The sequence below is a fragment of the Salvelinus fontinalis genome, chromosome 31, assembly GCF_029448725.1.
Source record: "Salvelinus fontinalis isolate EN_2023a chromosome 31, ASM2944872v1, whole genome shotgun sequence".
NCBI lineage: Eukaryota > Metazoa > Chordata > Actinopteri > Salmoniformes > Salmonidae > Salvelinus > Salvelinus fontinalis.
The window spans coordinates 44,123,246-44,146,869 of record NC_074695.1 but is presented as its reverse complement, the minus strand read 5'-3'; the positions used below and the strand labels follow the sequence as shown (position 1 = coordinate 44,146,869).

Below are 23,624 nucleotides of genomic sequence, written 5' to 3'. Positions count from 1 at the left end.
TCAAATGAGCCGTCTCACAGAAAAGACTCCGAATGCCCATCACTAGAGTCATACAGCAGGATTAATACACGCTCCTCGGGGTCAGCGGCTCCAGAGACGTGCTCCGACCACTATCTGTCTTGAGCAAAGAGAATAAAAATACATGTTTATCACTGATAATTGATCGCATGGTGCAAGGATGACTGCAATTAATTGAGCATTGAATGTGATGGACACAGCTTTGTAGAACCAAAACATACACAGCCTCTGCCCAACAAACTCGAGAACGAATTGTCTGGAGGCTGTTCGCGAACGACTGTGCGCATCAATCTCACCTCAGTCAAGCAATGTATTTCGTTCAAAATCTATACCCTTAGCAGCCACAGGTAAACTTCGTTTCAAATGTATCAAAAAATCATCTTATTTGTATGCCTATCAATCACCAAATCTACATTGTTTAAAGCACACGTGTACAAGTCTCAGTCTCAAATGACAGCTTCAATAAGACCTATTTTGTAAACGACATGTGAACGGGAGGTTCGTAAAATCATGACTCTTTCGAGTTTTCAGTGCATCGTTCGCCGGTAGGGGTCCTGCGTGCTCTGGGCATTGCTGACTAAAGCGAACGAAATATTTGTATTTTGAACAAACGAACAGAAAAGATCAGAGTAAGTAGAAATATTCCAACTTCCGGTCACTAGTTAAAACTTGATTGAGCAGACTACCTGTAGTCTATGGCAAAAGCCTTTACATACACCACCTCACCAAACTTCCTCAGTATTTATTTCACAACAGAAGGAAGCCCAGCCGTGAGGCCGGGCATCAAAAAATTAGTTGATACTCATAATGTTCCTCCCCACGGAAATCTTTAGTAAAAGGCGAAAGATTTATGCGATCTGAAGAGAAACCAGAGTGTACTGCAGATTAAACGAACCGGTCTCAACATCTTCAATTCATTATAAGTCCCGGTGACGTTTTTTATAACAATATCACCCAAACTGTAAAGTCGGCAAATCACAGTTTTATTACATTGAAATGAAAAGAATACCACATTCGTAGTGGAAATATTTTGCAAAATTATTATTTAATTTAAACATTTAGTAGCCTATATTTCCGCACGAAATGCATGCTGGGGATTATTACAATCACTTCCTATTTCAACCACACCCGTTGCTGACAGGTGTATAAAATTGAGCACACAGCCATGCAATCTCCATAGACAAACATTGGCAGTAGAATAGCCTTACTGAAGAGCTAAGTGACTTTCAACTTGGCACCGTCATAGGATGCCACCTTTCCAACAAGTCAGTTCATCAAATTTCTGCCCTGCTAGAGCTGCCCCAGTCAACTGTCAGTGCTGTTATTGTGAAGTGGAAACATCTAGTGGTAACAACAGGTCAGACACGAAGCGGTAGGCCACACAAGCTCACAAACGGGACCGCCGAGTAGCTCGTAAAAATGGTCTATCCCCGGTTGCAACACTCACTTCCGAGTTCCAAAATCCCCCCTCAGCAACGTCAGTGCAAGAACTGTTCATCACGAGCTTCATGAAATGGGTTTCCATGACCTAGCAGCCGCACAGAAGCCTAAGATCACCATGCACAATGCCAAGCGTCGGCTGGAGTGGTGTAAAGCTCATCGCCATTGGACTCTGGAGCACTGGAAACGCATTCTCTGGAGTGATGAATCACGCTTCACCATCTGGCTGTCCAACTGACAAATCTGGGTTTGGCGGATGCCAGGAGAACTCTACCTGCCCCAATGCATAGTGCCAACTGTAAAGTTTGGTGGAGGAGGAATAATGGTCTGGGGCTGTTTTTCATGGTCCGTCCTAGGCCACTTAGTTCCAGTGATGTTCCACCTTCCAGACAATTCTGTGCTTCCAACTTTGTGGCAACAGTTTGGGGAAGGCCCTTTCCTGTTTCAGCATGAAAATGCCCCTGTGCACAAAGCGAGGTCCATACAGAAATGGTATGTCGAGATCGGTGTGGAAGAACTTGACTGGCCTTCCCAGAGCCCTGACCTCAACCCCATCAAACACCTTTGGAGGCTGTTCGCGAACGACTGTGCGCATCAATCTCACCTCAGTCAAGCAATGTATTTCGTTCAAAATCTATACCCTTAGCAGCCACAGGTAAACTTCGTTTCAAATGTTTCAAAAAATCATCTTATTTGTATGCCTATCAATCACCAAATCTACATTGTTTAAAGCACACGTGTACAAGTCTCAGTCTCAAACGACAGCTCCAATAAACCCTATTTGGTAAACGACATGTGAACGGGAGGCTCGTAAAATCATGAGTTTTCAGTGCATCGTTCGCCGGTAGGGGTCCTGCGTGCTCTGGGCATTGCTGATTAAAGTGAACGAAATATTTGTATTTTGAACAAACGAACAGAAAAGATCAGAGTAAATACAAATATTCCAACTTCCGGTCACTAGAACTTGATTGAGCAGACTACCTGTAGCTCTCTATGGCAAAAACCTTTACATACACCACCTCACCAAACTTTCTCAGTATTTATTTCACAACAGTAAGAAGCCCAGCCGTGAGGCCGGGCATCAAAATATTAGTTGATACTCATAATGTTCCTCCCCACGGAAATCTTTAGTAAAAGGCGAAAGATTTATGCGATCTGAAGAGAAACCAGAGTGTACTGTAGACTGAACGAACCGGTTCTGACCACCTTCAATTCATTACAAGTCCCGGTAACGTTTTATATAACAATATCACCCAAATTGCAAATCACAGTTTTATTACATTGAAATAAAAAGAATACCACATGCGTAGTGGAAATATTATTCAGTATTGCTATTATATTTAAATATTTAGTAGCCTATAACTCCGCACGAATTGCATGCTGGGGATTATGACAACCACTTCCTAATTTCTCAATCTATTTATAGAGATAGTGCCAAATGCCATATACCACTACTTTTATTTAATCGAATTATACCTGGGGAATAATGTTATAGCTATTAGTAAAAGGCATAGTCAAAAAGGAAACAAAATTAATTGAAATGTCTTACGTCTGTATTCAACTGATCCACCGTGCAACACACTCACACGCATGCGTAGTACAGCTAACATCTCTGCCACATCCCCATAGTGCAGTCCTCAAACAAAGCCTACGTTTTCTAAACTCTGTGTTGACATCTTCGTTAGGTCTGGACTCTAAGCATTTGTGTATAATGCGTCATTATGTGTATAGTAATTTACGCAACTGCAACATGCAAAATCGATTAGCTCCACTCTTTTGATATAATCAAAAAAATCCTAGCGACATGCTGTGGTCATACTAAGTACTACACACCATGATAGCCTATGAAACCCACTGCGTGCAGGGTGATCGTGGACTGGCCTGAACCATTTATATAGTAGATGGGCTTGCCACTTTGACACTGATGCTATCATAAGTACATTGAACCATCAAATTATGTGAATCTTGGGTGTCCTTAAAAATAGGCCCGTTGACCGTGACAGTGTGAATGATAATGGACAAGTTAAGACGAAAGCCCATGGGCCTAATGGGGCTCCCTCTCAGGGCCCTCGCGGTTAATTATTAGGGGCCTAGCTACAAGTGAAACACGAATACACCAATGCAGTCATTTGAGTCCTATCACTTACAAGGAACACATTTGTGGATTTTCCACCATTATGAATTTTGTGAAAAACTCTTAAAACTCTAGGCTACTGTTCTGGCACGATTTGCAAGAAATTTGATATGTGGCATGTATGGACAAAGGTATCTCAACGCAATACTTTCCAGGCGAGTAACTAAAACAACATTTTGACCAATAAACATTCACGTGGGCGTGTCTGGCACATAAATACATATAAATCAGTCAAGGATATTTGTTTTGTAACAACATTTGGTACACATGTTGCAAACACTGTCAAGACTCAACATATGCAAGGACTTTCATATCGACCACAAGGTGGCCCTATAATGGGCACATGTTTATATCGTTTGATCTGTTTGGCTCAGAGTGATGGAATTTGGCACATATGCTCAGGGATATGAGTCTAACTAACCCACGCGATATCTCAGACACCACTGGCCCGATTTAGACGAATCTTTGGTGAATGATGCATCTTGCCAATAGAGATCCATAATTTACAAAATTACACTGATTGGCCCAAAGAGGGGTGCTACATCATTCGTGGGGGACAACATGCTTACTGTTGCCTTGTTTAATTGTTGTTGGTTTGCTAATTAGAAGTAGTAGCAGCTCTAGCTGTAGGCCTACAAGCCTAACATGTTGTTTTTCCGCTTTAGGCCTTCATGTTTAAAAACCATAGTAAGTGGAAGGAGCTATTTACCCGGATTATGTGACTTTAGGTCAATCATGGTTAGGGGTGTGACCTTTCAAAGTTATAATTTTCAATAAATAAAACGTTTTTACCCCTTTTCCTCCCCAATTTCATGGTACTTACAGTCTCGTCTCATCGCTGCAACTGCCGTACGGACTCAGGAGAGGCAAAGGTCGAGAGCCCTGCGTCCTCCGAAACACAACCCAACCAAGCCGCACTGCTTCTTGACACAATGCTCACTTAACCTGGAAGCCAGCCGCACCAATGTTTTTATTTATTAATTATTATTTATTTTTTATTATTAACATTAACATTATTAACATTATTAACAGTAACATGCAAAACATAAACATAACTGCCAGAGGGATTCCACATATATATATATTTTTTTTTTATAAAAAAAAAAACGAATCCACATTATATCAATTCAAATACAGACATGTAGCGAATAATTTTGTTTACATTTTGTTTTGTATACGTTTTAATTACTCTAAATAGTTTTCCAAATCAGATTAAAAAAATTAAGAAAAGGAGATTTTTCTTCATAAATTTAGATTTGTGTATGAACATTTTTCCTAATAAAATAAAGAGATTTATGACATATTCACGTTCAATTGTGGAATCAGTGTAGTACAATAATATGTCAAACTTAGAAATGTCAATGGTTGTATGCAATTTGAGGCCAAGATATAGTTTTACAGTTCAGAACATTTCACTATATAAATAATGACAGAATTATCAATAGATTCAGTTTCTAGTTCACAAAAACTGCATTCACTGGTAACATCAGGTATATATTTAGAAATCAAGCTATTACACGGATAGAATCTATGGATAATCTTAAAGGAGATCTCCTTTACTTTATTGGTCACCATACATTTGTGTGGAGTGAGCCAAGCATGGTGCCAGTTTACATCAAACGATGAAGCCCAACAAAATATCGCAGAGGGAATAGACTTCCTGTAGAAAATATCCCTTAATAAATTATTGTTGAATTTCGTATCTAGTATTCACCTGGATATCGCTTACAATCGGAGATATTCCAAAATATGCATTATTCTGAAGTAAAGTTTTTATCCCACTAGGTATAGCTTTAATAACAGTGTCATTTTCCTTGTTTGAAACCTCAAAGTTGTATCTTTCCATAAATTCTCTCCGTGTAAATAGATTCCCACTAATATTAACTAATTAGCTGACAAGGACAATGTTTTTCGGGAACCATTTATAGGTAAATAACATCTTGTTTCTTTGTAATATCAACCCATTGTTCCATATAAAACATTTATGAGGTGAAAAGTTGTGTTTACACAACAAAGCCCAGCACATTAAAACCTGCTTGTGAAAAGCCACCAGTTTCACAGGAAGTTTACCCACAATATGTGGACATTGTAGTAAAACATTAAGCCCTCCGAACTTCTTAAAAACAAAATGAGGTATAATATTCCAGAAACTATGAGGATTTTTTATGTACCTTTTAATCCAGTTGACCTTTAATATCTGATTGAAGAGAGTGAAGTCTAAGACATTTAGACCGCCATCACAAACCCTGTTGGTGATAACATCTCTATTTATCTTATGTGGCTTGTTTTTCAATGTGACGTTGTACAATAGCTTATCTAAGGTACAGCAAGTGGATTTGGGAATGTCAATAGATGAAAAAAGATAGGATGCACGAGATAGCCCCTCAGCTTTGGATAAAAGCACCCTTTCTTGAAGACTTAAATCCCTCCCTAACCATGATGAGAATTATTTTTGACAGATTCAGTTACAGGGTTCAAATTAAGATCATTCACAGCCTTAAGATTTTTGGTGATCTTTACACCGAGGTAGGTAACAGTATCTTTTTCAGAGATGTTACAATCTGCTGGATTGACAGCTCCTTTCAAAACAAACATCTCACATTTGGAAAGATTTAATGCCAAACCTGAGATTTTGGAGAACTGCTTCACGATATCCAATGCTAATCTAGCTTGTGACACATTTTTCAAAAAAAGTGACATGTAATCCGCCAGTTGGGATATCTTGATCTCTCTGGCCTGGAATGTAATGCTTTCAAATCAACTTTTATGAACTAATGAGCATAAATTTTGAGATATTAACAAAAATAAAAAAGGTGAAATAGGACAGCCTTGCCGTATTCCTTTGTAAATATTAAACCTTGAGGATGTTCCATGACAGAGTTTGATACAGCTATTGCCACCACTATACAGAGTTCTAATAGCATCAACAACAAAAAATGCTTAAAAATGCTTAAGACAAGCAAAGATAAAATTGTGACTTACGGGACCTTTCGGGACTGTTTCTGTCTATCCGTCCAAATGTAAGAATCAGGAAGTTTTTTTTTTTTTTTTTTTATATATATATATGTTTTCTTATTTTCTTTAAACATTTATTTCTTTATCTGTTTCAAATGCTTTCTGAAAATCAAAAAATAGGATAACATGGAAGTCATCCAATAGATCACAATACTCAACCAAGTCTAACACCAGCCTCAGATTATTAGATATATGGCTCCCTTTCATAAACCCTGATTGACATTCATCAATCAGATCATTCAGACAGGAGGGCGACTCTGGCAGTTCCGGACAGGAGGGAGACTCTGGCTGCTCCGGACTGAAGCCCGTCGCTGGAGGCTCCGGACTAGAGGGCGTCGCTGGAGGCTCCGGACTAGAGGGCGTCGCTGGAGGCTCCGGGCTAGAGGGCGTCGCTGGAGGCTCCTGACTAGAGGGCGTCGCTGGAGGCTCCTGACTAGAGGGCGTTGCTGGAGGCTCCGGACTGACGGCCTTCGTTGGAGGCCTCTAGCCATAACTAATCATCAGGCTTAGAATATTTGAATCAGCTGTGTAGTGCTGAGGCAAAAAACTAAACGTGCACCCAGAGGGGGAGGGGGGGGGGGGGGGGTGGCAGGATCTGGTAAAAGTAAAAGTAGGACATATAAAAACACATTGTAAATCTTGCAAAATCAAATGTTGCAAATAAATTGGTCTATTTACTGTCCTGCTAAAAATGGTTTTCTAAACTCCCTAGTGTAGGTGTGTCACGTTCCTGACCTGTTTTCCTTTTTTCTTGTATTTATTTAGTTGGTCAGGGCGTGAGTTGGGTGGGTTGGTCTATGTGTGTTTTTCTATGTTGGGGTTTTTGTGTTCGGCCTGGTATGATTCTCAGTCAGAGGCAGCTGTAGATCGTTTGTTCCTGATTGAGAATCATACTAAGGCAGCCGGGGTTTCACGTGTGTTTTGTGGGTGGTTGTATCGCGTGTCTGCATTCGTGCCACACGGGACTGTTTGTCGATTGTTTCATGGTGTTCTTTTGTTTCGTGTTCAGTTTCGATTTAATAAATAATCATGGACACTAATCACTCCGCATATTGGTCTGATCCTTCTCGCCTCTCCTCCTCGTCCGAGGAGGAGGATTACGACGATCGTTACAAGGTGCTAGCTTGTTAGACTATCATATACATTTAAAACCTGAACTTTAAACACGTGGTAAAAAAAAGACAAGAGCAATGTAGAAATTAAATGATCTCTCTGCCTCATCAGGCTATTTCCACACACCATCACACACATACGACTATAGTGAGCAGCAACCAAAATGGCTACAGAAACTACATCCACACATAATGGCACTATATGCCTCCTGTCTTTATATTCAACTGGGAGAGAGTTCTTATCATTGTGTCATCCTCCCTGTGGCAGAACCAGGGGCAGAAGTCACCTCCCTGGGGATGAGTTCTAACGGGCCAGGAGGTTTGGTGACAGATAGACAGTAGCAGAGCAACTCTTCATTCTGTCAGATTTTCTCTTGAATTTATGACCAGTGTGATGAGAGGGTCTTTATGATTTCAATGGTCTCACATTCTGCCTACAGTTATATAGCCTACATGGAGTATCATTAGCCTCAAAATGTGTATTCTTTGACCATGGTCTATTTTTACCATGGTCAAATTCAAAAGAAAGTCCGATACAATGCAAATTCTGCAGGGTAGGTGGTTAGTGAAATTATCCACATATACACAGTTGTTCTAATTTGCTCTCATTGTACAAATGATGAGAAGCAAACAGATGTGTGAATGTATGACACAGAGAGAAAGAGAGCGAGTGTGCGAGGGAGAGCTAGAGAGCACAAATGAAATCACAGGGGCTGTCTAATATCATCAGTAAGGTGAATCTCTCAAACACTTTATCCCCCCCCCCCCAGTTTGTCCTGTTTTCACAGAGCCATGGATCTCACGGCAGAGTGTCATTGAAGCCACTAACAACATTTTCTGTTACTTTTTAATCAGTCTGAAGTGTTCTAAGTTTTCTTCCAAGTTAATTGCTCTGACTTTGATTGCCACGGTGTCCAGATTTGTTCGACATAAGACATTCAGAAACGAGATGAGGATACTATTCATCAGCTTTGCCATCTTCTGTCTGTGGCTTCTACCAACGGTAAGCTACAGTATTTGACAGTATTTTCACATGAGGATTGGCAATAATTTTCAGATAAACGGCTACTAAATGCTATACAGAGAGTTTAAGTAAACGTGGCTTTTGTAAAATCTCAAAAGTGTTTTGTCTTTGTGCCTGTTCATGCCTTCTTCATTTTGTGTATTCACATGCAGAGAAAAATCTGTGATTGTGGTGCGGATTTGAGGGAGAGTGAAAGCATAACTATAAATAAAATATTAAATTCCCATTATATAACAAATCCATCCCTGGGGCAAGAAAACAACAGGATCATATTGATTATCTGAATAATTATTCTGCTGAACATAGAGGGAGCATTTCAGTCCTCACACTACCACAAAGCCATAGGCTACAGATCTAAATCAATGATAAGACATTCTCTGTCTCTATGGTAGAGATTGATAGTTAGGAGGTTGTATGCTATGCAGAGATATGTTGATGGTGATAATAACATAGAATAATGGCTATGGGTACACTGTAAAGGGGTTATCGTGAATTGTAAAGTAGCCTACAGGCAGCTCCTGGCAAGAAAATGTTGTATTTCATATTACAGTACACTTCCTGTAATATAAATATGGTACCAAAGTATGTACTGTGTAATGACACACAGTACACAACTGTAAAATGGACTATTATACTGTCAATTTTAGTTTTTATTTCACAGAATTTTATTTTACAAGGGATTGGTGCAAGCCGGTTGGCTGCTTGGTAAAGTGTTTAGTTTACAAATATTACAGAATATTAACGAATATTTGCTGTTTTATATCACTTGAACTTCTAAAGGCCTTAACAAAGGCTTCCAAACTGGCATCATCTACAGGGCATAACAGACCAACATTTATTTATTTATTAATACAGTTTAAAATGTTCATGTTCAAATTAAATCCATCATTCATTTCAAATGCCAAATAATAAACAATTCCGACAACAAGCTATCAATTCAAATTAGGCAAACCAAATGGTCATCCAATCAAACAAAAACCAAAAAACTGAAGCAATCAATCAATCAAAAAGGAATCAGAAAAAATCTGTCCGTCAGTCAGTCCACAATGTGTCTGTGTCTTTTTGTTGGGGTTGGGGGGGGTGGTCTGGGCTGGCAGTTGCTGAAAGCAGGTGACAGTTGTGCTAGGTCGGTGCGGTGCACAGGGCTGTTGCTGGATGTGGCTGGGACCGGGAAAACCTGGGTTGGTACTGGTGTTGGGGCCAGGACTGGAAGTCATGCTGGGGCCGGGACTGGAGGATTGGTGCTGGGGACTGGGAAAAACAGGTTTAAAACATGCTGCCACTCAAATCTGTCCCCGGCTGTATACATGTTAAATTGACGGGGAATATAACTAGTGATAGGTCGTTCGCGAACGAGTCGGGTCTAAGAGCCGGCTCCTGTAGGTGAACGTTGGGAGCCGGCTCGCATATCAGAAGAGCTGAATATATTTATAAAAATATTAAAAATTAAGATATGAATAACCAAAAGATTTAAATTAATAGAAATAACTAATTCAAAGAATGAAAAAATAAATAAAATAATATCGGCCTAAATGCTCAAGTGCACACACATTTGTTCTGACTGTCTGCTCAGACTAACAGCCTCACCTGTTGTTCCTGTCAATCAGACACGCAGTGTCAACCAATGAACCAACGATGCGTGAGGGAGGGCTGAGCCAACTCACTCACAGTCACACACTTAGCAGCCGAGGAGAGAGAGGAAGGACAGCTGTGAAAACAACAGCTGGAAAATGAGTCAGATGCACAGTAGCATTTGGATGCATTTTAATAATGTAGACAATGTTAGAGCACAGTGTAGAATTTGCCAAAACGAAATCTCATATAAAGCCGGTTCTACTCACACCCTACACCGGCATATGCGAACTGTGCACCCAACTGTAAAGCTAGATGTAGCGGAGCTTCGAGAAACTAGCGGGCCTGCTAGTGATAGTGGTGGAGCCAGCACCTCCACACGTGGAGATGTATCCACTCAGTCAAGTAGGCCTACTCTGCCACCCACAGCAACACAGTCTTCTATGGACCAGTTTATGCCAAAGTCTATGTCTGTAGCAAAACAAGGTCAAATTGATATTGCATTGGCTAAAATGATTGCCACCGATTTCCAGCCATTTTCGATCGTGGAGGACAGAGGTTTTAGAAATTATAGCAATAGTCTAAATCCATTGTACACAATTCCAAGCAGGAAAACCCTTTCAAAATCACGTATTCCACAACTGTACGAGAGCACACAGGCTTCAGTGCGGGAAAGAGACCAAAAAGCTACTGCAGTTTGCCTTACCACTGACTGCTGGACATCAAGGGTAACCACTTCTTACATGTCGGTTACATGTCACTTCATTGAAGATTTTTCGATGTCTAGCTGTCTTCTGGACTGCTTTGAGTTCAGCGACAGACACACCTCAGAGAACTTGGCAGTGGAACTGTTGAGAGTGGCCAAGGAATGGCAAGTAGATGGAAAAGTGGTCTGTTGTGTTAGCGACAATGCAGCTAACATAACCAAAGTCATGAACATTTTAAAATGGACCCATCATCCATGTCTTGCCCACACAATCAACCTGATTGTAAGAGATGCTCTGAAGGTGATGAAGCCCACTGTGGACAAAGTGAAAGCAGCTGTGGAACATTTCCACAGGAGCACAGTAGGTGCCGATAAACGAAAGTCTACACAATGCCAGATGGGGATGCCTGAGCAGAGGCCTAAACAAGACTGCACTACAAGGTGGAATTCAACATTTTATATGTTGAAGCGGTTTCTTGAGTCAAAGGATGCCATCATCTCTACCCTGGCCATTGTCAATGCACCTGTTGATGCTCTGACCCAAGAGGAATGGGAGGTGGTGGAGGAGGTGTGCAGAGTCCTGGAACCCTTTGAGAAGGTCACTGTGGAGATCAGTGGAGAGAGGTACAGTAAGCAGTTTTTACTACATCATTATTTAATCCAGTATTATATATGTATATGAGCAGTAGATGAGAATGTAGAATCAGTAGACAAAACATGAACCTGAACTAATAAGTTACTGTTCTCTCTTTTCAGCTATGTGACAGCCTCAAAAATGATACTCCTGTGTAAGGGTCTGCAGCGAATCACAGCCAACCGCCAGAGAGAAAAAAATGTAACCACAGGACATGTGACAGAGTTGATGGACACCCCTATGTTCCTCAATGGACAGAAAGTTCCACAGAATGGAATATAATCACGTGCTATCAGAAACCGCTGTACTTGACCCCAGGTTTCAGAAGTTAGCCTTCTGTGATGCCAGAGCGATTGATGAGGCTCTTCAAAGAATAACCTCAGCAGCAGGGAGGGACAGCCCCAGCAGTCAGCTGGCCCAGGCACCAGGGCAACAGGAAGAAGAGGGAGCAGATGGAGCAGAAGCACCAGCAGTAGTGCCACAAACGTCTGCTGTTTGGATGCTGTTGACGGGAGAGCAACTGGGGATGCAGCAAGAAGGAATCCCTCAGCAAATGCCATAATGGAGGTCCGATCCTATTTGGAGGAGCCCTTCCTCCAAAGATCTGCAGATCCTCTGAGCTGGTGGAAGAACAAGGCCTCTGTCTACCCACGGCTTACTAAAGTCATGACAGGGAGACTCTGCATAGTGGCCAGATCCGTTCCCTCCGAGAGGGTCTTCTCGAAAACGGGACAAATAATTACTGAGAGAAGAAACCGCATCAGCCCCTCGAAAGTGAGGCAGCTTGCATTTCTGAATGCAAATCTCTCATAAAAGCAAAATATGGTCAGCGTCACTGTGTGCTGCTGGTTATAACATAACCAGCAGCAATAAAGAAGAGAGAGAAAACAGGGACTAGTTTAATGTTTTAAGTGGGATGCTGCAGTTTTGCAAATTGTTATTTATTTTTCTTTGATATGGTGCAATATTCTATTATGCTGTTCAGATTGTATTCATTTTGAACGGTTAGATTTATATGCACTTTGTTTATATACATTAAAAAAGTTATACTTTAAATGCAAATGTTTAATAGCATTCTTTTTCATAACAAACCAATGCATTTTTAAATACATTGTGGTTAAGGTAGAGTATGATTTCATTAAATTATTTTATTAGAATTGTTTTAACACCAATCAGAGTCAAACTATCGCGAACTGTTAAGAGTTGAAAAAATACAGAACATGTTTTTTTTAAAGAGCCGTTTGGGAGCCAAAAGAGCAAGCTCTTTTTGGTGAGCTGAGCCAAACGAACAGGCTCATTGAAAAGAGCCGGAATGCCCATCACTAAATATAACTAGATACGAGTTAAATTGCTACAGCACTCTCACTCATGGGAGCAACAAAGATAGCCTATTACAAGGCACTCCTCAAAATATGTTATTGGGCCAAAAACAACAACAACCATGCACCCACTAGTGGTCAAAAGGTTTATGGCGCTCCAAAAATATGGTAAGGTACTGTAAACTGTGGGGTGGAATTACAGCACCATTCGAAATACAGCAATCTCTCCCTACCGACAACATTTTCCCACAATGCACCATAATGTTCAGTATGCTGCAGTAAAACGTTTGAGTATTTTACTGTTGAAAATACAACAAAAAAATTACAGTAAAATTTAGTTTTCCATTACAGTGTAGAACTTCCTTAAAGTTAATTTCTCTTTATCTAAGTTATGATCTTATATTCAACATACCCCAGAAGACTCTGGTTCCCTCAAACTATCTCATGGTGATAAATAATTCCAAATTCTATTTGTGTCTATGCAGTTGTAAGGTCTGAAGATGTTCACTTACGTAACGGCATTAATTAGTCCTCCTGATGATAGCAATAAAGACACTGTTACCCACATTTAGCAAATTCATGATTTGTTATCAATGCACTGGATGAATAAGGTATTAATTTTAAATATCAAAAGTTGAAGAACACAAACTCTTATTGGGATCATTAGACAGACGGAATTTACGCAATCTACAGTCTCCATAATAATGCTATATTAATCACTTTTTTTTTATTCATGCACCAATAATAACTAGAAATGTTATCATTTAATTGGCCTCTTCGCTCGCAAATTAACTCCATGTGTCGTGACAGTATACATCATCCTGAGGGTTGACAGCTGTGCCAGGTTAAACTGATCATTTGCTCAGCAAACACAATCTGGAGAAACATACAGTGCGTTCATTGTTCACAGTAGAGTTGGTGTAACTCGGTTATGGCGCAACTCAGGTTGAGCGCTTTCCTCGGGGGGGCTCAGTATGAACCACAGTGAGCCTTAACAACATTTTGATGACCTATACATTTACCAAAAACCGCCTCTATTTTCTTTCCTCCAGCACCATTCTCATACATGACGATCATGTGAGTACACTAAAGATTGTTGCCTATGGAGTGGTGTGTAACACGTGCACCATCTTTCACTGCCATCCCCATTACCATGAGCTGAGGTTCCCCATGTAAGATTGTATTCTAACCCAGCCACGGCCAGACATACAGACAACCGGACACAGAGCCACGGACATGACTGTCAGAGTGTGCTGCCCAATTAGAGCTGGAGCATGGCTGACTTACCACCCAGCTAGTGGAGGAGATTAATTTTTATTTATTTATTTTATTTTACCGTTATTTTACCAGGTAAGTTGACTGAGAACACGTTCTCATTTGCAGCAACGACCTGGGGAATAGTTACAGGGAAGAGGAGGGGGATGAATGAGCCAATTGTAAACTGGGGATTATTAGGTGACCATGATGGTTTGATGCAGTGAGCTCAGAGTTCATTAGCCTGATGAGGGTTCTGTAATGGATCATTGGTTTGACAGTGGATTACAGACAGGAGAGTAGTTATGAGAAGGCATGCAGAGAAAAGAAATGTAGTTAAAGCTATATTATACGTTGATGATGTGTAGGCTAATATACAGTGAGATGTGCTGGGTATATAGTAAGGATATATCATATTAGCCATCAATGAATGGGATTGGGAGCATGCTATGCTGTATAATATTGGTCCCGTGGGCTTGGCATATAGTACACTGTAGCAGACTTTACAACCCACCGTTGTGTACTTAATCTCAGAAATATTGGATTGATAGAAAATCCTCATGACTGATGTGCTTATTAGTATTTACGTATTTTTATGGAACACGTCAGTAGGTGGTAGACTTTCTAGCTCAGTAAGCGTCATTATAATGATTCATCCAAAGATAATTGAGGAACATCCTTCCCTTTCTATTTAAGCCTGAAAATAATTGAGGTGGAATGTAGCCAGTTCCAATTTGAAGAAAAGAGACATATTATGTCACGGCCATGAGTTTATCTGTTTCCTAATCTTGATCACGAAACTGCCAAGAACTGCTTCAATGTTTTTTTCTAAATCACAAATGTGTGTGTGTGTGTGTGTGTGTGTGTGTGTGTGTGTGTGTGTGTGTGTGTGTGTGTAGCTGACAACTATGAAACAGATAACAGATGGCTGCAGCAGAGGACATGGAGCCAAGCGGACTTCACACTTTACATGAGCACTTAGTGCAGCACAGTCTATACTCTCCAACTATATGTTACAATCAACCTACCAATTAAACACTCCTGGCCCACAATGGCTCGGGGGAAAAAGAACAAAGAGACTGTATCCAATGTCTTTGAGTGGATAATGGATCGATGAGAATAACTGTCTTTTTATACATTTTCATGAGCTCGTGGCATCATCCCATCATTTTAATAATGTCTTTGTCAATTCCTCATTAACACTCATGTACTCTTAATTGTATTTTTAGGATCATGTGGGAACTGATCAATATTCCTTCACTTTATTAAGGTTACATCCATATCAAGCCCACAGGCATGTGAAGATTGACAACAATTCATTAGAGACAAAGAGAGAGACGGACTGAAAAAATACAAAACTTATCCTTCATTCATCTATCCGTAGGTGCAGGAGGGGGATGCTGGGAAGACCTTGGACTATCTGAACCTTGACCCAAATGTTGACAACACCTCACAGCCCCTTACCTATGAAATAGGAAGGAGGGGGGAAGAAGGAAACCTTGGAGCTGTAATGAAAGTCAAACATGTATCCACCAAGCGTAAGGCCTCCAGCTATAGCTCTCTTGGCCCATATGGCTGGTCACAGAACCTCTCCCTCCCCTTGGATCAGTCACAGTTTCGCTCCAAATCCAAGCCGCCCATAAAAACACCTGTCAAGGTCAAGAAGACCTTTGGCTGGGGCAACTTCTACCTCAACATCAAAACCATCAAGTTCAGCCTGCTGGTGACGGGTAAGATAGTGGACCACATCAACGGCACCTTCAGTGTGTACTTCCGCCACAACTCATCCCGCCTGGGGAATATCTCGGTGAGCATCGTTCCTCCCTCCAAAGCCGTGGAATGGGAGGATGTGGGACGCCCGAAACTCCAGTTCCAGAGTCAGCCGCAGTCCACCCCCAATGAGCACCAGCAGGAGATGAAGGCCCTCAACTGCGTGGTGGAGTACCAGAGGACCAACAGAGCCAAGAAAACAAAGCCATGCCTCTACGATCCCTCCCAGACCTGCTACTCAGAACACACCCAGTCTCACGCCGCTTGGATCTGTGCCAAGCCCTTCAAGGTCATCTGTGTATTCATCTTTTTTCTCAGCACCGACTACAAACTGGCACAGAAGGTCTGTCCAGACTACAACTTCCAGGCTGATCTTCAGCACTTTGGAAGACGAGGATAGTGGATGAACTAGGCGGGTTATTAAAGTATGTTTTTCTTCATCTCCTATATCACTGGAGAAAGGGATTTGTTTTGAACACGTCATGATGAACCTCTTGGGGGGCCCAACACAGACATTCAGATGGAGAGATTTGCTTGGTAGAATGGAAGTCATCAGCACCTGGATAATATTTTGATAATACACCACTGAAGGGTAGAAGATTTGCAGAGGATCAAGTAGTGGTTGTTATTGGGAACAAGTGTGATATTTAGTCATTTTGCAAACTGTATTTGGGGTCAAATATTGACTTGGTTGGAGTGATGCTCCATGTGCATGTCAAACCAGCTGGTATTAGCACAACAATAATTCCTGCTTTTTTACTACTGTAAATATGTTTGTGTGAATTGTCTGCTTTTTTTATCACACATTGCCCATCTGTGATGGCCCTTACATGAACCTTTTCACTATTCATTTGGGGACATATTGCAACCAAGGCAACACATCTACACAAAGAAAATGCCACCCTAACCAATTGCTTAATGTCTGTGAGTTAAGTGGACTTCAAAAGGAAAATAATTTGAGCTAACATTGAAGTTTGTTTTAGCTGAATTTCAACAAGCTTGTTGAGTAAATTGCAAATGTATGTTTGCTCAAAACCACTTAAAATCACACTCATCGTTATCACATTTCCCAGAGTGCTCTATTGCAGGGTGATTTTCAGAATTGTTTGCTTCAATACCTGTGTTGTTTGTACATTGACTGGTGGATTAATCGTATACTATACAAACATAAATACCATACTTTTTTCCAATCTAATCCAACTTGTTAGTAGTTGGGTTTATTACACCCGTTACTGAGATGTTAATCTTATATATACACTATATATACACTGAACAAAAATATGAAAGCAACATGTAAAGGGTTGGTCCCATATTTCACAAGCTGAAATAAAATATCCCAGAAATGTTCCATATGAACAAAAACATTATTTCTCTCAAATTTTGTGCACACATTTGTTTTCATCCCTGTTATTAAGCATTTTTCTTTTGCCAAGATAATCCATCCACCTGACAGGTGTGGCATATCAAGAAGCTGATTAAACAGCATGATCAGTACACAGGTGAACCTTGTGCTGGGGACAATAAAAGGCCACACTAAAATGTGCAGTTTTGTCACACAACACAATGCCACAGATGTCTCAAGTTTTGAGTTAGTGTGCAAGTGGCATGCTGACTGCAGGCATGTCCATCCGAGTATTTATGTATTTTTATGGAACACGTCAATAGGTGGTAGACTTTCTAGCTCAGTAAGCGTCATTAAAATGATTAATCCAAAGATAATTGAGGAACATCATTCCCTTTCTATTTAAGCCTGAAAATAATTGAGGTGGAATGTTGCCAGTTCCAATTTGAAGAAAAGAGACATATTATGTCACTGCAATGAGTTTATCTATTTCCTAATCTTGATCACTGATCACGAAATCGCCAAGAACTCCTTCAATGTCGTTTTTCTAAATCACAAGTGTGTGTGTGCGTGCGTGCGTGCATGTGTGTTGCTCTTGGTTGCTCTTAATTGTATTTTTAGGATCATGTGGAAACTGATCAATAGATTTCTGCATGGCTACCACAGCATTCTGCAGCGATACGCAATCTCAACTGATTTGCGCTTAGTGGGACTGTCATTTGCTTTTCAACAGGACATTGACCCAGATCACACGTCCAGGCTGTGTAAGGGCTATTTGACTAAGAAGGAGAGTGATGGAGTGCTGCATCAGATGACCTGGCATCCACCATCACCCGACCTCAACCCAATTGAGATGGTTTTTGGATGAGTTGGACCGCAGTGTGAAGGAAAAGCAGCCAACAAGTGCTCAGCATATGTGGGAGCTTCTTCAAGACGGTTGGAAAAGCATTCCTCATTAAGTTGGTTGAGAGAATGCCAAGAGTGTGCAAAGCTGTCTTCAAGGCAAAGGGTGGCTACTTTGAAGAATCTAAAAGATAAAATATATTTAGATTTGTTTAACACGTTATGTGTTACCTCGTAATTCCATATGTGTTATTTCATAGTTTTGATGTCTTCTTCTACAATGTAGAAAATATTAAAAATAAAGAAAAACCCTTGAATGAGTAGTTGTGTCGAAACTTTTGACTGGTACTGTATACAAACTCAGCAAAAAAAAGAAACGTCGCTTTTTCAGGACCACGTGTAACACCTGCACAGGATCGGTACATCCGAACATCACACCTGCGGGACAGGTACAGGATGGCAACAACAACTGCCCGAGTTACACCAGGAACGCACCATCCCTCCATCAGTGCTCAGACTGTCTGCAATAGGCTGAGAGAGGCTGGACTGGGGGCTTGTAGGGCTGTTGTAAGGCAGGTCCACACCCCCACATCACCGGCAACAGCGTCGCCTATGGGCACAAACCCACCTTCGCTGGACCAGACAGGACTGGCAAAGAGTGCTCTTCACTGACGAGTCGCGGTTTTGTCTAACCAGGGGTGATGGTCGGATTAGCGTTTATCGTCGAATGAATGAGCGTTAACCGAGGCCTGTACTCTGGAGCGGGATCGATTTGGAGGTGGAGGGTCCGTCATGGTCTGGGGCGGTGTGTCACAGCATCATCGGACTGAGCTTGTTGTCATTGCAGGCAATCTCAACGCTGTGCGTTACAGGGAAGACATCCTCCTCCCTCATTAGGTACCCTTCCTGCAGGCTCATCCTGACATGACCCTCCAGCATGACTATGCCACCCGCCATACTGCACATTCTGTGCGTGATTTCCTGCAAGACAGGAATGTCAGTGTTCTGCCCTGGCCAGCGAAGAGCCCAGATCTCAATCCCATCGAGCACGTCTGGGACCTGTTGGATCGGAGGGTGAGGGCTAGGGCCATTCTCCCCAGAAATGTCCGGGAATTTGCAGTTGCCTTGGTGGAAGAGTGAGGTAACATCTCACAGCAAGAACTGGCAAATCTGATGCAGTCCATGAGGAGGAGACGTACTGCAGTAGTTAATGCAGCTGGTGGCCACACCAGATAATGACTGTTACTTTTGGTTTTGACCCCTCCTTTGTTCAGGGACACATTATTCCATTATGTTAGTCACATGTCTGTGGAACTTGTTCAGTTTATGTCTCAGTTGTTGAATCTTGTTATGTTCATACAAATATTTACACATGTTAAGTTTGCTGAAAATAAATGCAGTTGAGAGTGAGAGGACATTTATTTTTTTGCTTAGTTTATATACACACACACACACACACACACACACACACACACACACACACACACACACACACACACACACACACACACACACACACACACACACACACACACACACAGTTGAAGTCGGAGGTTTACATTCCCCTTTAGGCAAATTACATTTAAACTCAGTTTTCACAATTCCTGACATTTAATACTAGTAAAAATTCCCTGTCTTAGGTCAGTTAGGATCATCACTTTATTTTAAGAATGTGAAATGTCAGAATACTAGTAGAGTGATTTATTTCAGCTTTTATTTATTTCATCAAATTCCCAGTGGGTCAGAAGTTTACATGCACTCAATTAGTATTTGGTAGCATTGCCTTTAAATTGTTTAACTTGGATCAAACGTTTCAGGTAGCCTTCCACAAGTTGGGGGAATTTTGGCCCAATTCTCCTGACAGAGCTGGTGTGAGTGAGGTTTGTAGGCCTCCTTGCTCGCACACGCCTTTTCAGTTCTGCCCACAATTTTTCTATAGGATTGAGGTCAGGGCTTTGTGATGGCCACTCCAATACCTTGACTTTGTTGTCCTTAAGCCATTTTGCCACAACTTTGGAAGTATGCTTGGGGTAATTGTCCATTTGGAAGATCCGTTTGCGACCAAGCTTTAACTTCCTGACTGATGTCTTGAGATGTTGCTTCAATATATCCATATAATTTTCCGACCTCATGATGCAATCTATTTTGTGAAGTGCACCAGGCGCTCCTGCAGCAAACACCCTCACAACATGATGCTGCCACCCCCGTGCTTCACGGTTGGGATGGTGTTTTTCGGTTTGCAAGCCTCCCCCTTTTTCCTCCAAACATAACAATGGTCATTATGACCAAATAGTTCTATTTTTGTCAGACCAGAGGACCTTTCTCCAAAAAGTACGATCTTTGTCCCCTTGTGCAGTTGCAAACCGTAGTCTGGCTTTTTTATGGCGGTTTTGGAACAGTGGCTTCTTCCTTTCTGTGCAGCCATTCAGGTTCTGTCGATATAGGACTCGTTTTACTGTGGATATAGATACTTTTGTACCTATTTCCTCCAGCATCTTCACTGATACAGTGAATTATAAGTGAAATAATCTGTCTGTAAACAATTGTTAGAAAAAGGACTTGTGTCATAAACAACGTAGATGTCCTAACCGACTTGCCAAAACTATAGTTTGTTATCAAGAAATTTGTGGAGTGGTTGAAAAACGAATTTGAATGACTCCAACCTAGTGTATGTAAACTTCCGACTTCAACTGTATATAAATGATGCTCTACTTGTCAGTGTTCCAAATGGGACATTATTTGTCTTTTTATCTAAGCACAGTACTTGACTTGGTCAGGAGCTCACCAGAACTAAATACTGGCACCTCAAATTTTCTTCCGCTTTAGTTCGAGCATCTCATTTTACATTTACATTTAGTGTACGCTCTTATCCATAGTGACTTACAGGAGGAACGCTCCAAACCCCTAGGCTTCCTGCCACCTCCTACAGAATATTAGCACAAAACTATTGAGGGGATCCTGCATCTAATTATAAACGGTACATGCACCCAAAATGAGTACCGGCACCTATTTCATTCCAAATCAACCACTGACCATCAGATAGAATTCATAGTAAACAGTATGGAGTAGGGTGGAAAAACAAAAGGGATATATATTGACATATTAATAATAAATAGTAATAATAATACATTTTATATTGCAGATGCCTTTCAGGACACTCAACGACATCTTTCATAAAATCTAGTGCTGTACGTAAAATCCATTTCATGTAGGCATATGTAATGAATTTGAATTATGCTTGATTATTTACATTGAAAAAACTATAAAAACATATTGTAAAAACAATCAGCTTAATTTCAAAATAATGTGCACTGATACCATGTGCAGTAAACAGCAGCTATCGCTGTGTAGGCTAGTCACTGTTAGCTAGCTAGCTAATACTCACTAGTCAACTTGGCTAGCAAAAACAAGTGAAATGGCCAAACAAAGCTCACTGTAACATTTTTCCAAGAGACTGTGTATTGAAAGGGAGGTTGGACAACATTCCAAGTTATTTGATATCAGTGATTTTGCCATGAAGGGCCCCCAGTCCCCCTCTATATCAATCACTGATTGCATTGACCTGATCGAGGGCCTTAAAGACAGTTTCAGTACATTAAGAGACAATGATCAGCACTACAACAATGTTTTATTCAACACTTTCAGATATCATGAAACATGCTTCTCACTTCAACTCGCACACTCTCCCTCCCTCCGCTGAGACATGATTATCAGTCCAGTGAAATTAAAAAAACAAGTTAATTAAATGTATTCACAAGTATCGGGGCGGCAGGTAGCCTAGTGGTTAGAGCGTTGGGACAGTAACCGAAAGGTTGCTAGATTGAATCCGAGCTAACAAGGTAAAAATCTGTCATTCTGCTCCTGAACAAGGCAGTTAACCCACTGTTCCTAGGCCGTCATTGTAAATAGGAATTTGGTCTTAACTGACTTGCCTATTTAAATGAATGTTAATTCAAGAAAGAAATAAGTATCAGGCTATATATAACAACTGACCTATTACAGTTATCATATAGCTTAGCCTGAGACTCGAGACTCTTCATCCGAAGAGGAGGAGCAGGGATTCGATCAAAACGCAGCGTTGTGAAATGACATAATGATTTATTGCAAGACGAAGACAGACACGAAATACACTTGATAATTTACAAAATAACAAAACGAATGTAGACTGACCTGAACGTAAGAACTTACATGTAACGAAGAACACACGAACCGGAAAAACAGACTACACAAAAGAACGACCGTACAAACAAACCGAGACAGTCCCGTGTGGCGCGACAAACACAGACACAGGAGACAACCACCCACAAACAAACAGTGTGAAAACACCTACCTTAATATGGCTCTCAATCAGAGGAAATGAAAACCACCTGCCTCTCTCTAATTGAGAGCCATATCAGGTCACCCTTAAACAAACATAGAAACACATAACATAGACTACCCACCCAAACTCACACCCTGACCGTCAAACACATACAAAATAACAGAAAACCGGTCAGGAACGTGACACATATTGCAACTATAAGTTTGTCATATCATTTATTTGGGAGATGCATGGTTATGACCTTTCTTGATTTGTTAATGATTTGTTACCTTGAATAACCCTGAGTGATTCATCTGAGGTTTGGCTGTTGGATTTCTACTTGTTGTATAGAAATGATCTTTATTGTGAATATCACCCTTATTACACTCAGACTACTGATACCTAGCTATTTAGACAGGCTTATTCTATCAGTTTTAATCAACTCTTATTTGGCAAAATGCTCATTGAAGTACCCCTACTATCAGGCCTAAGTAACAGATGTTACGTATTAGCATGCAGCAATGGTTTGGCCTTCAGTAAACAAACAAACCTTGATAACTTTGTATCTCTCCCCCCTGCACAGTAATCTATTTTGTTATTCCAATTATCTATTTTTTTTGTTTTACTTACCAGTAAAAAAAAAATACAGGCTAAATACAGTAAGATAACCTTCACTCCCCAGCCCCTCTGCCTTTCGAGACCCTGGGTATGTGGGGCGAGAGGGGAAGACTCTCCTGCAGGTGTCCAAGCGTGCTTCAAGCCGGTGTGAAGCTATGGACTGGCCAGGACAGCCTAGCCAGAGATGACCCAGAGATGTGAACCCTACTGTAGCAAGAGAAAGACCGGCAGTGCAGAGGACTGGAGCTCATTGCCACTGAGGTTAGAATACTAAAACATTCAGAGACTTCTCAAAAGAGTGGTTTATTTTGGAAACAGCAGTAAGCTTGTGAGTAAAGGGCACCCCTCGTGCATAAAATTTTAATTGAGAATGTTGGTCAAAAGACACACTGGTAGCGGGAAGCGTGCGGATGGTTGGAGATGCGACAGATAAGAGATAATCGCAACAGATCGATGTGAAAGGGGAGTGAACCTTAGCTATTCGCTGTCTGAAATAATAATTAATCAAACTACAATCAAAAAT

At 41.0% G+C, this 23,624-nt stretch overlaps 2 protein-coding genes and 2 non-coding genes across 4 annotated transcripts; 2 read left to right on the top strand and 2 right to left on the bottom strand.

Annotated features, from left to right (window-relative positions):
- Window positions 1–779: 779 nt before the first annotated feature.
- Window positions 780–895, bottom strand: LOC129830478 (U5 spliceosomal RNA). The gene has a single exon (XR_008755532.1). It is a non-coding gene; the product is annotated as a U5 spliceosomal RNA (small nuclear RNA).
- A 1,622-nt stretch (window positions 896–2,517) lies between these two features.
- Window positions 2,518–2,633, bottom strand: LOC129830471 (U5 spliceosomal RNA). The gene has a single exon (XR_008755528.1). It is a non-coding gene; the product is annotated as a U5 spliceosomal RNA (small nuclear RNA).
- A 5,827-nt stretch (window positions 2,634–8,460) lies between these two features.
- LOC129830344 (neurexophilin-4-like) lies at window positions 8,461–19,593 on the top strand. The gene is made up of 2 exons (XM_055892855.1): window positions 8,461–8,722; window positions 15,613–19,593. Exons 1-2 carry the CDS (start codon window positions 8,669–8,671, stop codon window positions 16,396–16,398), a joined length of 840 nt encoding a protein of 279 aa, XP_055748830.1. The 5' UTR covers window positions 8,461–8,668; the 3' UTR covers window positions 16,399–19,593.
- On the top strand, window positions 10,759–11,971 carry LOC129830343 (zinc finger BED domain-containing protein 4-like). The gene is made up of 2 exons (XM_055892854.1): window positions 10,759–11,645; window positions 11,778–11,971. The coding sequence occupies exons 1-2, from the start codon at window positions 10,759–10,761 to the stop codon at window positions 11,935–11,937; spliced, it is 1,047 nt and encodes a 348-aa protein (XP_055748829.1). The 3' UTR covers window positions 11,938–11,971.
- Window positions 19,594–23,624: the final 4,031 nt, after the last annotated feature.

Excerpts from the sequence above, each read along its gene's own strand:
- LOC129830344 (XM_055892855.1), top strand. The coding sequence starts at position 8,669 with ATGAGGATACTATTCATCAGCTTTGCCATCTTCTGTCTGTGGCTTCTA. Across the intron at positions 8,723-15,612 it reads GTCTGTGGCTTCTACCAACG|GTGCAGGAGGGGGATGCTGG; the intron begins GTAAGCTACAGT and ends ATCTATCCGTAG.
- LOC129830343 (XM_055892854.1), top strand. The coding sequence starts at position 10,759 with ATGGACCAGTTTATGCCAAAGTCTATGTCTGTAGCAAAACAAGGTCAA. Across the intron at positions 11,646-11,777 it reads GTGGAGATCAGTGGAGAGAG|CTATGTGACAGCCTCAAAAA; the intron begins GTACAGTAAGCA and ends CTCTCTTTTCAG.